We start from the raw sequence: 14,269 nt of genomic DNA, 5'->3' as shown, positions 1-14,269 counted from the left end.
TCATAATATGCAATAATTACTTAATTATTAATTCGATAATATACACAGTATTTCGTATCACTATCTTTGTTCGAGTATCACTGGCGAATAATATTAAAGTCATGTAAACATTAGCGCGCTATTGTTTACGCCGCCAAAATGTTATTGTCCATTCATCGAAATATTTTACGTACTGTAACAAGTATATGCACGGAATGTTAAAGTACATAAATATTTTAGATTATGTAGATTAATTACATAATTATTTATTAAAAGATTAATATATTTTTTATAGAGATTTTCATTATGTTAATTATTTAGACGATTCTATCATTCGATGTTTAGTGCGCGTTTTTAATCCGAATTGTATTTAAATGATTGAAAAATAGATAACATGTTGAAAATAAATTATATTTGACTTTATATAAATATCAATAAAAAGTAATTTCTACTCGTAAAAATTGATTTTATATCAATTAAATCAAAATTGGCACATAAAGTCACAGCGCGGTAATTGGAGCGCAGGAAAGGAATAACACTTCCTTTTTATTAATTGTTGCTTATTTCAAACTAAAAACCTACAAAAATAACAAACGTTTCGTCTTTGATTCTTTCTTACCTTCTTATCTTAACAATATAAAATTATATATATATATATATATATATATATATATATATATATATGTATTATTATGTGTCTCTGTCTAATGCATTATTTTCTTGAAGTCTTCGGATTGTTATGAACTGTCGCACTGCTTCATCCTAAAACTGTAGAAACGCTTCTCCTTGTGATGTCCATTGGAATACCTTTTGTGGCAATTTGTCTCTTCAAGCATTTTTAACAAATATTATAAATTGCTGAAGTATCTTTTACTGTATTCTTTCGATTATTGTCTCTTTTGCTTCATTTTACTCAAAAATGTTAATATAATAATATAATAAATATTATTATATATTAATTACTATGTATTAATTAATATATTAATATAATCATTAATATATGAAATGTTTCGCATTATTACTTACTGCTCGCAAATGATAGTAAAACCGTAACATATAAACAACGCGCTATTGTTTACGAAGTCAAAGTCAGGATTTTATTGATGAATTTGTTGCCGAAATATTTTATGTACTATAAAATACACACGCGCAGAATATTAAATTAAGAAGTATTTTAATTTATTGATTAAAATTGATTATTTATTTAACAATTCATCATAGGACCCTTTATGCATAAAATATCTAAATAACATATTATTGTGAAGAAGTTTATAAGATATTACTACCTAAAAGTATTAATTAATACGAGAACATTTTATAAATATTTCGAGTATATTAAAATAAAATCTAGAATATTTTATACATATGTATGTTATATTAATTTAATTAAAAAATTTAAATAATTTAGATAATTTAGAATGAGAGAGAAAGAGAGAGGGGGAGAGAGGGAAAGAGAGGGAAGGAGAATCATTACCGAGAAAATGAAAAAAGAACAAGCAATATATAATATGATCTGAATAGAAATGATATATATATATATATATATATATATATATATATATAAATCTAATATATAAATGATATATATAATACACAGAGAAAAATATCATTCTACTGTCAAGAAAAGCGATTACTCAGTTTATTTTTCCTTTTTAAATAATAGTTTTCTTCAACAACGAATATATTCTTGATAATAATCTTAAAATATACTCATCAAAAGTGTTAGGAAATCTCATTATCATGTACTCAAAAGAAGAATTTATTTTCTCTTCAAGAATATTGTAAAGTTGTATCAAAGAAAAATCAAACTTCCTTTACGTCAGCTCTTGTAATAAGCAAACCAAATTTTTGTTTTAATTTAATATTCTTGACTAAAATACTGCACTTACTAAAATTCAGAATATATTCAATTAAATTTAATGCTTGTGGTAAACTTATGATATATGTGCGGATATACAAACTTACGATACAGTTAAAATAAATAATATTTATTTGAATACAGTATACATTTTTCTCTGTGTATAATCTGAATATAAATGATAAATATAAATGATAAATAATTTATAAATTATTTACCGCATATTGTTGCTCCGTACGTTGCCCAGTGTTTTTCAGACTTGCTTTTCTTCTCCCTTGCTATTTCTTCATTGCACTCACATTCACTCCCGAAAATAAGATTAATTAAGATTAATTAATTAAGATTAGTGTACGCAACGATCGTAAGACACTTTGCATAGCACTCTCGATCGCGTAATAATTACAATTAAAAGTTTAGCAAGTATTAATTATAATTATCATGGCAAATTATGTTTCGCGATTTTATTCTTAGAGAGAAAATTTGACAATATATAAAGTATTTCGCACCTTACTCCTCGAATATTGCCGTATGAATGGTATCAATGATGCCCACGCGAGCAACACGATGAAATGAATGGAGGGGGTAACGGAGCTTGAATGGCTCATATGATCGTTACCCCCTCCACTCGCGATTGCGTGTTGCTCGCGTGGGTATTCTGGCATCACTGAATAATATTAAAGCCACACTAGTAAACACAGCGCGTCATACGCCGCCAAGGCCAAACGTGTTATTGTCCATTCATTGTCGAAATACTTTACGTACTTTAATATTGTACACGGAATATTAAAGCGTATAGAAGTGTTTTAGATTATACAGATTAATTAAATAATATTTGTTGAAGGATTGATATATTACGAAGCTTTTCATTATGTTAATTATATCGATTTATGATTCGATTTGTTTTGCTGTGCGTTTTGAATCTAAATTATATTTATAATTGAAAATTATATTAATAATTTATAATAATTGAAAAATAAAACAAGATAAAGCATCGCGATCAAATTATGTATTCTATAAATATATATCATTAATAATTTCTTATAAAAATCAATTTCACATCAAAACTACAATTTATTATTTTAGATTTCTGTTTCTACGATTCTTACTTGATTAAATGAATAAATTACGCGAAATATGCACTTCGAGAATTTTCATTGCAATATATATACATATATGTATATAATAATTTATGTAAATTGAGGTAGTGATCCAATATGCTTCGTATATTGTCGAATTACTTTTTTAAATGCAATTGCGAGTATTTGCGCGAGTGAGTGCCATGAGGAATTTGAATGAGTGCAAGTGCCACGAGAAACAACAAAGTGAGCAAGAAAGAAAAAGAAGATTTAAATAATGGACGGATCAATGAGATATATGGTAAGTAATTAACATAATTATTTATATCATATGTCATATGCCATATGTGCGAGTTTCTTAATCCTTTAACCATGAGTATGTATTCATGATATTAAATCTCCAAACGCAAAAATAAAATTTCGTTAACCGCAAATAATTATTATTAAAAAAAGTGCCCAACACGTAAAAAAAATAAATAAATAAATGAAGTAAATTATTGAATAAATAAAATAAATAACTGTAGATAGACGCGAGATAACGTAAACAAATAAAACTAATGAAATTATCAATAAGCGATCGTACGTATTTATATTTTTATTTATATTATTTATATTATCAAAGAGAAGACTGACAGGTATCATGGTCCGTTTTAGGTGATCTCTGAAAGTAATACGCTCTTTCTGGACATTAAAAAGATGATAACATATCCTCTAAGAACATTTGTGGACATTGTAGTTCACGTTTTTAATGTCCAGGGAGATTTAGATATCCCTTTCACAGAGATTACCTAAAAGCAGGTCATGATCATGATATCTCTGTCTTCTCTCTGATTTAATACAATGTGGAAAGGATGTTTTGCACTATTTCGAGATTTCATTGTACACTACTACAGCTATTTTTTATTTTCATATCGGATACATGCGAATTACATAGCTTAAATATACTAGTACAAAATCAATGTTTTTAATTTTTCATATACATAATCCATTTTATTATCTTGTTGTTATAACTTATGTACGTATTTTGCATTATTTGCAGAGTAAAATAATTTATTCCCACAAGAGAATAATATTTCTGTTAAATAATCAATTCCAGAATACCATAAAACAGAGCATTAATATTTTATGATATACATTATACGTTTATTTCTGAATATCATTTAAAAAATATAAAGATTAAAAAACTTCTTCAATAATATTTTATATATGCCATCCATTTAACTTGTAGAAAATAGAACGTACTTATTCTTCCAAGAAGAAATATTGTCCAGCCCTCTTTTGGTCTAAATCCTATAAAAGAAAGTTAAAATTATATACGTGTAAGATTTTATTATATATATATATATATATATATATATATATATATATGTGTGTGTGTGTGTGTGTGTGTGTGTGTGTGTGTGTGTGTGTGTGTGTTAAAAATACTATGTGTATGCAAAAATATACACATTGCAATTTTTAATAAATTCTTCACAAATATAATCTCGAATAAATATATGAGAAACCTTACATATATTAATAAAACTTATACATACCTTCACTGATTGATTTTTATTAATTCTTGGTCTAAAATTGTTGGGATCTCTTCTAAAAGTAATACCTAATAGCTTCAAAAATCTATTCATTCCATTGTATAAAGACTGAGGACTATGGGCAGTAGTTGCTAGAGATGGTGTACCAGAGAATACTATTACACGATCAGCCAAGTATGTAGCCATAATAAAATCATGCTCTACTACAAATCCTGTTTTCTTTGCATGTAATATAAATCTAAAATGTAAGTTCAATTCTTATAATTCTTATTTATTTATGTATATTGCGCATTTTCCACAATTAAAAATACTTATTAAATACCTTTTAATGACTTTTGCTGCAACCAAACGTTGTTCAGAATCTAAGTATGCTGATGGTTCATCGATTAGATAAACATCAGCTGGTTTTCCCAGACAAAGGGCTAAAGCAACTCGTTGCAATTCTCCTCCAGAAAGATTTTGCACTTCTTGATCCATAATATCGTCGATTTTTAAAGGCTTCATTACATCAGTTACAAATTGTGGATGTACATATGCATCTCGAATCTTTTCATGTAATAATTGTCTAACAATACCTTGAGATTTGGGACTTATCTTTTGTGGTTTATAACTGATATGAAGTTGAGGAATACTTTCTGCAAAGCAATAATTTTATCGTTTTATTTTATATAAAATATATAATGTGTAGACTTTTATATCTTTCATCAAATATTTTATAAAAGTTTCCCAAAAGTATAAAACACAAAAATGATATTATTCATAAAGATATCTGGCAATTTTTTAATTCAATTTTTTCAAAAGCAAGATTTTTGTAAATAAAATTTTATTTTACATCTTTAACTATTTTTTATACATAGAAATGATACAAAAGATTTACTTTTATTATATATATATATATAAGTCTTAAATAAAGTTAAGTAAAATCTTAAATAAATTTTAAATAAATAAAATTTTGATTTTTTAAATTAATAAATAAAAATAATTAATAATGAACCATATAATCTTGCATACTTATATTTAAGTTTACCTGAGCCATCATCTAATGCTAAGTTGCCAGCCAGCATCCTGATAAATGTTGTTTTACCAGTTCCATTTTCTCCTAACAGAACAAGTATTTCCGAATCGGTAAATTGTCCTTTTTCAACATTCAATTTAAAGGTTCCCATTGTTTTTGTCATTGCAGGATATTCATAATGATTCATGCGTTTTACTTCTTCTTCAGTTGCACTTTCTGCTACTTTAAATACAAGAGATTCTTCGCGGAATCGTAAATTTTCCGTGGGAACAAATCCATCAAGAAAAATGTTTATTCCTTCTCTTACAGAAAAGGGCATAGTAACAACGCCGTATGCCCCAGGAACACCATAGAGACAACAAATAAAGTCTGATAAATAATCCAAAACAGACAGATCATGCTCCACTACTATTATAAACCTAATATATAAAATATAAATATATTAAAAATTTAATAAAAATTAATATATATGTAAAGTATTTTACAAAATAAATCTTTACTTGTCTGGATGAATGAGAGATCTAATAGTTTTAGCAGCATTAAGACGTTGTTTGACATCTAGATATGAGGAAGGTTCATCGAACATGAAAATATCTCCATTTTGGATGCAAACCATTGCACAAGCAAATCGTTGAAGTTCACCACCTGAAAGTGCTTCAATACCTCGATCGCGTATATGCAATAAATCTAAAAAAAGAAAAGAAGAAAATCTTAATAGAATTATATAATATGTTAAATATTCAAAATTATAATAATTAACATTATTGCTCACCAAGCATTTTGCAAATTTCCATTTGATTTTTGCACTCATCTTTTTTATCTAAAAGTTGCTGCACAGTACCTTTTACAGCTTTAGGAATTTGGTCAACATATTGAGGCTTAATAAGTGCTTTTAAATCATCCTCCAAAATTTTAGTAAAATAATTTTGCAATTCACTACCTCTAAAGTGACTCAAAATTTCTGTCCAATCTGGTGGATCCTACCAAATAAAACAAATTTTATTCATTTTATTATTGAAAAACTATATATTCATATATATATAGTTTAAATCGATTTTATGGGTACATACAGAATATCTTCCCAGGTTTGGTTTTTGCTTGCCAGCTAAAATTTTAAGGGCAGTAGATTTACCAATTCCGTTAGTTCCTACGAGTCCTAGAACTTCTCCAGGACGTGGAATAGGAAGTCTATGCAGTTTAAATGAATTTTTCGAATAGCGATGCGTTGTTTCTTTCTCTAAATTACTAGGAAGATTAATAATAGATATTGCTTCAAATGGACATTTCTGCAAGAATATGTTTTTGTTAGTATCATTATTAAAAATTATTATTGTGTAATATTCATAAAGATAGACATTGTATATATACAAGATATTTGAAACTTGATAATTTAATGATAATATCATTTTAAGGAATGTTTAAATAGTTAATAAAGAACATTTTATATATTTTATATCAATATTATATATAAATTCTATTATATTATAAGCACATTATATGATATAGTTACAACTGAGAATATAGGTATAATTATAATATAATTATTACCTTGACACAGATACCACATCCAATGCATAACTCCTCTGAAATAGCTGCTATTTTACTATTTGGGTTGACTTCTATACAAAGTTTTCCCATTCGTACTACAGGACATGATCTTTTACATTCTTGTCTACATCGTTTTGGTTTACATTTATCAGAATTCACAATTGCTATACGGGTTAACCGATCTGTCTCTTCCATTGACTTTTTCGGCGGCATAGTAGAATATCAACTTAAGAAAGATAAGAGAACTTTAAGTACAATTAAAATAAATTATATATAAATATAATGTATACTACTATATTCAATATTCTAAATATAGTATATATTACAAAATAATTGTCAAAATTATTTCTAACTTTTTTATGTATTCTGAAGCATAAATATTATGCAGATTGTTATGAAGTAAGTTAAATACTTAAAATATATATAATTATAATTATATATATAGACTATCCATATTAAGTATAAATGAGATTCAAGATATATATATGTATGTATATGTAAATAGTTTTAAATTTCTCTTATATGTATTTATATCTTAGATGACATTATTTTAGAATTACTAAATATATATAGTGTCATATGCACACACATATACAGATTCTCTCTCTCTTTCTCTCTCTCTTTCTTCCCCTATCTCTTTTTCCTCACTCTAGAATATATATTAGAATATTTTTAAGTTATATGTATATATTATATTTTATTTAATAGAAACTGTGTTATATACACCTATATATTTTTTATATTTCCAATAAGTGAATTATAACTTTTTTGTACAAGTTATATAATATGAAACTTGCAATAAGAAGTAAATAAAGTTTCTGTAATTTTCTTTTAATACACTTTTAAATATTTTTTAAATTGTTTTTCCAAAAATTTATTATATTTATTAAACTTATATTTTTATGATTAACAGAATGTTTTATAATCTCTACAGATAGAAAAATCAGCAGAACAACAAAAACTTAAATAAAGCTTGAATACAATAATGCATTAAAGATATATAACAAAGTATTTTAAGAATATAGAATATATATCAATTAATATATATATATAAAGAATATATTATAAATTTTAATTAAGCATATAACACAAAATTAAAATAAGATATACAATAACAAAAGACCAAAACGATGATAAGTATAAATGAAATAAATTAAAATAATTCACATGAGAATATCAATGTTCAAATTAATACAAGCTGTTAAGATAATACTCCATATTATGAACATTGTATACTTTACATTTTGGAGTAAATAAAATAATAACACGCAAATGCATTAAATAGTTCACTTATAATTGGATTTTAACTATTGTAAATGTAAAAGATGTTAATGCCATGCGGCTTTAACCTAACATTTTCTAAACGTTAGATCATACTTCAACGAAAATAAATCTCGAAAAGAAAATTATCAGAAATAACACAGAAAACATATGTTACAATACAAATGACAGAACAGTATATCGATGCATACCTATTGTAAATTCTCAAAACCAATAATGTGGAAGCGATTCTGCTCAATATTTTCTGACTTTTCTAAAGGAATATTTGCTATTTCCGTGTTAAACACGCAAGTGCACAGTGCACGTAATGCGAGATGGAGGAACGAATCTTTCTAGGCGGGACTTTTGTGCGCACGCGTGAGTATGTCATCGACCATATGACGGATCCTAAAAGCTTGAATGGCAGCGCCTCTATATTCATTTTAGAGTTCCCGAAACTCCATAGTACATCTATTCCTTCGATGTTGGTAAAATCTTCATTTGGTGTATGTCCGTACTACATATATTGTGTAAGGATCAGAGAAGTACGGAAATATTATGAATTTAATAATATAATTTTATTAGTTGCGCGTGATGTCCTTTTATTTTAGCATATGTTATGGGCAGCGTATATAAATTATTATTGAATTATTATTATAAATTATAAATTATTATTGAATTATTATTATTTTTATATGTATGTATATGTGCGCATGTGTATACAATAAAATAAATTTTCTCAATCAATTTTCTTAATAATTCTTAATTTAATAAGGAATAAAGGAGGCACCTGTAACAAATTGTTTTTCTTTTTTATTATTTTTAGAATAAATATATGTATATATTTATTATGCTACTGTAAATTTGTATACAACAGAGTTTTTTTATTTAATATGCACAGTATTTATTATAGTGCATGCATTCGAACTTATTATAAAATGGAAACAATATGTATATATATATATATATATATATATATATATATATATATATATATAAAGTATCAAACAATTCAATCAAATTAAAACTACCTATTTTACATTATAGTACTGAATTTTTTCATATTTGGTTTTTATTTTATATCTGTCATAATTCTTTGACAAAGATTCTCATAAAATATTGTATAAATTATGCTCTAATATATCGCACGTATATTTGCTATTTGTCCTTTGAATCTACTTTTTTATTTCCTAAAATACTTTTATCTACATCGTTGTACAAAATAGGACTTTTATCATAATAACTGAAAATAACTTTATTATCTTTAATGATAGGAAAATATTTCCAAGAAAAATATTCAAGGACAGTGTATGTAACTAGTAAGCACTTTTTTAAATTACAGTCTTTGCATTTGGCTTAAATATATTTTATATAAAAAATTATATATTTATTTACACATAAATTAATTTCTCTCGCTATAATTGATAAAATTTAAATTTATAAATGGTAAAATACTTGCGCGCTCGCATGTATATGTGTATATGTATTATTTAGATAGAAATTTAATAATTTATAATTTACAATTTACTTCTATATACATATATTATAAATTATTTTTCCTCAGAATGTATTCTTTCATAGATATTTTAATTTGAAAAAATGAAGGCAAGAAATATAAAGCTGTTAAGAAGGGAAATATTTAAAAGTATTGTATAATGGTTGTTTGAAAGCATCGTACAAAATTGAAATCGATAGATCTTCATGTAAAGAGTAACTGAAAGCATTAGAGAAAAACGATTATTAATTAGTTTGTTTTAATGATAAGCGATTAAAATCTTTTAAAGATTATTCAGAATCACAATTTTGACAATATATGTTAATATTAAAGTAATTTGGAGAGAGGATGCTTTTTATTAAATTATATACACATTCAAAATTTAGTTCAAGTTATATAAACATAGGTATTATTAAAAACAAAACATACGTGCAAATTTTTATGTTATTTTATTTTTTTTTACATTATAATGTTAATTTTTTCATTGGAAATTGAAGCCATCAAATTTCCAACATTTGTATAAAATGTTATAATAGTTATATTTAATACTTTTAGTTCTTATACATATGTGTAGAAATAAGAACAAAATGTGATCGGTATATATTGTATTTTTGTATTTTCAAAATTTTGCAATTTCGATATTTTGCAATATCAGTATTGCGTATCGGCGTTATCGTTTTGTGCAAAATAATAGAGCAGAATTGCTATTTCCAGGAAACAATTCCGCTTTTTTACATTTTGTTAGAGAAACTTGACACAATATATAATACTTTAGACGCTGCAAGCTACTTGTTTAATGATTTACGAAACTTACTTGTCGCAATATACACTTGTATTCTGACTATAGGATTTTGTTGGAAATTCTGTGGAAATATGAAGGGTATGTGAAAATTCGAAATAATATATAAAGTGAATCGTATATGAAGTAATAAATAATTATATGATTTTATTATTTATTATCATATAAATTAACAAATATAAATTAAATATATATAAATTATTTAAATTAAATTATTTAAATCAAACATTATAGAATATTTGTTAATATTTGTTAGGAGGACTTTATTTATATGATTTAGAATATTTCTGGTATATTTTATATGTATTCCAATATTTGCAACAATTAGTAGTATTGCAAAAATTAGTAGTATTCTAGTCCAACTAAATGAACAAAAATACAATATGAAGCAAAATACAAATTCTATTATGTATTTTATATACTTTTAATTTCTATAGTTATATTATTGTATTTTATTTCTATTATAAATAATAGATAAGGATAAAGATAAATATGGTGCATATAAGAAATAATTATAAGAGGAAATTCATCTTTTATTTTTTTCTTGAAAAGTTAATTATAATAACGTCAATAATAATATTGTAATTATATCTTATTTATATTATTTGATTGTGTTTTAATATTTAATATTCATAAAATATATTTAATATTCATAAAAAGAATTTTTTATATACTGTAAATATTAATGTATAAATAAACATTTACATATTTGTCAAGAAATAATTTTTGATGTTACAGAAAAACTGTTTCTTAAATATTATACTCAACATGCCTTAATTAATATAACACGAAATATATCAATTATATTGCAGCAATGTTATATTCTTGCAAGTTCCAATGTATATTGTACAGATATTGTAAGAATGAGATATGTATAATTGTAATATTTTACAAGAAATATTACAATAACATTTTAAAAATTACAAAAGCAATGTGTCCAATAGTTAATTATTAATTATTAGTTTTTTATTGAATGCGCTATCTCATATTTGTAAATATATAAAATTTTTTATGCAGAAAATTACTCAAATATAGTGTAATAAAAAAACCAATTCCAATTATCTTACAATTAGTCAAGGTGTTATTTGGCTTCCTGCTGCTAAATGGGATTGCCATTCTTGATGCTAAAGGGGATGAATCTGCCTGCAATTACTTTCAAAATTTAGAAGCTGGACGAATATATTATGTGTATAATTCTGAGTATCCCAATAAATATAACGGTGAAAAACATTGCATGTGGCAAACTAAAAGTCCTTATGTTACTAAAATAAATTGCAGTGTTGAGATACCAGCGTCTGTAAGTTTGTAGATAAATACTTTGTTCGAGATTTATGCATAGATTTTTTTTTAGCATTAATTGGAAATTTTCAAGCATAATACAATTTAACAGAAAAGAATCCAAGAAAAAAAATCATTTTATTGTATTTTACTATATTATGTAGCTACAGTATAGAATGGAAAGAATAAATTTAATATATTATTTTATCTATTCTTATATTATCTTATATTATCTTATTAATTATTATTTTATTTTATTTCATAGAATGGTTGTGAACAAGAGAGTTTTTCTATCGAATTTACTGGAGGAAATATACAGAATTGTGGTTTCAGTACATTGGGTTTTGAAGGGATAGATCCGATTATAAAACTCAATTCATCTTCTTCTTCTCAAGGAGGTCGATTTTTATGTAAAATTCAAGCAGAGAACCCGTTCGATGAAAACAATTGCAAATGTGGTTGGAAAAAAGTAGTAAGTACAATTTATATTCATAAAATATTATTTACTAATTGGTTAGTAGTTATTGATTTGTAATTGACTTTATATTCTATAGCCAAGTATATAACTGTTTATTAAAACTACTTTAATTTGATAAGCGTTTAAAATAAAGTATCAATCATAATTTAAATTATTTAGACCAGAATAGTAGGCGGTACGGAAACTGGAGTAAATGAATATCCTATGATGTGCGGACTCGTTGATATTAATGAAAAAATTATATATTGTGGTTGTACTATAATATCTGAACAATATGTATTGACAGCAGCTCATTGTATTGAAAATAAAGATATCACTAGAATTGGCATTCTTGTTGGTGAACACGATGTAACTACAGGTAATTTTATACTAAAATATTTAATTAATACTTATAAAAAAATTTTAAGCAAATCTTTGTGATTGCAATAGTCTTCATGTCCGGTTGATCAATTGATTTCGTATGATATTTCGAAAGAAACTCAAAGCAGCAAAGAAATGCTTTTCCGTATGCATCGAGAATATTCTAAATTTCAACACTGAAATAATAGCTTAATCTTGAACTATATCATTTTGTAAATAGGTGAGGAGACCAATGCAACTAAGCTGTTTCTTGTGAATAAGTGCATAATGCATCCTTCTTACAAAGAAAATAAACAAGACGATATAGCTGTTTGTAAAATTATTGGTACCATAAATTATAGTGCTGAGGTTGGTCCAGTCTGTTTACCATTTCATCATAAACAAGACACGTTCGAAGATAATGATGTAGTTGCGTTGGGTTAGTATTCTCTAATTATTTTCGTAATTATTGATTATACAATCTAATTTTATATAATTTATATTGTCAGGCTGGGGTTTGAAACAATTTGGCGGCGCCAAATCAACTACGCTACAAAAAGTAAACTTAACGGTAATAAATCTTACAAACTGCAAGGATTATTATCATGAATTAACCAATAGCGATATATGTACTTATAGTCCTGGAAAGGATTCTTGCCAGGTAAAGAAATAATATTTATTAATAGTTATAACATAAGAGTGCAAAACTGTATTATTCAAAAACATAGTGAAACAAGTCATTTCAAAGATACAATTCCTTCTTTTTTTTTGTAGATGGATAGTGGCGGACCTCTCTTATGGCAAGATCCTACCACACGTAAACTTGTATTAGCTGGTATAATATCTAAAGGTATTGGTTGTGCTTCAGACGAACCTGCTGTTGAAAAACGTACAGGAGCCTACATTGATTGGATACAGTCTATAACATCTGGTAAGAATTGGCAGTAAAAGAGAAATTAGAATAATACAATAATTTTGTTACTACGAAAAAAAATCGGTGTAATATATTCATTATTCTTTTATTATTATTTTATTATTATTTTGTTCTTTTATTATTATTATATTTTATTTTATTTTAGATGTACAATATTGCAAGGTAGAATGAGTTTTGCATGACTAAAGAGAAGGATTAATTTGTAGAATTATGGATCTATGTTACATGCTTTCTGCATGTTACCAATTTTTGCAAATTATGTATTTTGAAATGTATTTATAAATATTAATAATGTGTGCATTAAATATCATTTAATTAGCAAAGATATTGTATAATGTATAATTAAATATTATTTAATAAAGATATTTAATTATATTTATCGCCATACCAATTAAAATATCAGATTTGAATTAAAATTGTATATTAGTCACATATTTAAACACATTAAAAAATATAAAAATTTCATATTTTATTTTATTATTTCTCATAATAATTATTTGCTCAAAATTTAAGCATGATTTCTCAATCTGATTAAAGTTATTTAACTTTTACACTAATCAAAATTGATTATAATTTTTAAAATAATTAATTCTTATTGTGCATTGCAGCATTACTTGAGAAATTTAATAAAGATAAAAGACATTGCTAATCAAATCAAATTTTCCATTTATTAATTTT

General features: G+C 25.2%; 2 protein-coding genes across 3 annotated transcripts; one reads left to right on the top strand and one right to left on the bottom strand.

Moving 5' to 3' along the window:
* Nucleotides 1-3,791: 3,791 nt before the first annotated feature.
* LOC105255492 (ATP-binding cassette sub-family E member 1) lies at nt 3,792-8,643 on the bottom strand. 2 transcript variants are annotated; one of them, XM_011264797.3, is made up of 9 exons: nt 8,481-8,643; nt 7,009-7,234; nt 6,531-6,746; nt 6,233-6,440; nt 5,961-6,147; nt 5,473-5,879; nt 4,768-5,080; nt 4,449-4,683; nt 4,156-4,203 (listed from the first exon to the last, which is right to left on the bottom strand). In XM_011264797.3, the coding sequence occupies exons 2-9, from the start codon at nt 7,219-7,221 to the stop codon at nt 4,156-4,158; spliced, it is 1,827 nt and encodes a 608-aa protein (XP_011263099.1). In that variant the 5' UTR covers nt 7,222-7,234; nt 8,481-8,643. The 2 variants fall into 2 exon arrangements, with proteins under 2 accessions (XP_025263352.1, XP_011263099.1); XM_025407567.1 differs by lacking the exon at nt 8,481-8,643 and having other exon boundaries at nt 3,792-4,203; nt 7,009-7,221.
* A 1,881-nt stretch (nt 8,644-10,524) lies between these two features.
* On the top strand, nt 10,525-13,888 carry LOC105255493 (venom serine protease 34). The gene is made up of 8 exons (XM_011264798.3): nt 10,525-10,643; nt 11,636-11,859; nt 12,106-12,312; nt 12,478-12,676; nt 12,899-13,096; nt 13,167-13,318; nt 13,432-13,588; nt 13,737-13,888. The coding sequence occupies exons 1-8, from the start codon at nt 10,637-10,639 to the stop codon at nt 13,760-13,762; spliced, it is 1,170 nt and encodes a 389-aa protein (XP_011263100.1). The 5' UTR covers nt 10,525-10,636; the 3' UTR covers nt 13,763-13,888.
* Nucleotides 13,889-14,269: the final 381 nt, after the last annotated feature.

Source organism: Camponotus floridanus, unplaced genomic scaffold, assembly GCF_003227725.1.
Source record: "Camponotus floridanus strain SB8 unplaced genomic scaffold, Cflo_v7.5 scaffold18, whole genome shotgun sequence".
In the NCBI taxonomy this organism is placed as follows: domain Eukaryota; kingdom Metazoa; phylum Arthropoda; class Insecta; order Hymenoptera; family Formicidae; genus Camponotus; species Camponotus floridanus.
The sequence above is the reverse complement of the archived record's forward strand: the minus strand, read 5'-3'. Positions and strand labels throughout refer to the sequence as shown.

Bases quoted from the DNA above. Each gene is read 5' to 3' on its own strand.
- LOC105255492 (XM_011264797.3), bottom strand. From the start codon at position 7,221: ATGCCGCCGAAAAAGTCAATGGAAGAGACAGATCGGTTAACCCGTATA. The intron at 6,747-7,008 runs GTAATAATTATA...ATATTCTTGCAG, and splicing joins GATGTGGTATCTGTGTCAAG to AAATGTCCATTTGAAGCAAT. The intron at 6,441-6,530 runs GTATGTACCCAT...TTTATTTGGTAG, and splicing joins CAAACCTGGGAAGATATTCT to GATCCACCAGATTGGACAGA.
- LOC105255493 (XM_011264798.3), top strand. The intron at 12,313-12,477 runs GTAAGTACAATT...TAAATTATTTAG, and splicing joins AATGTGGTTGGAAAAAAGTA to ACCAGAATAGTAGGCGGTAC. The intron at 13,589-13,736 runs GTAAGAATTGGC...ATTTTATTTTAG, and splicing joins GATACAGTCTATAACATCTG to ATGTACAATATTGCAAGGTA.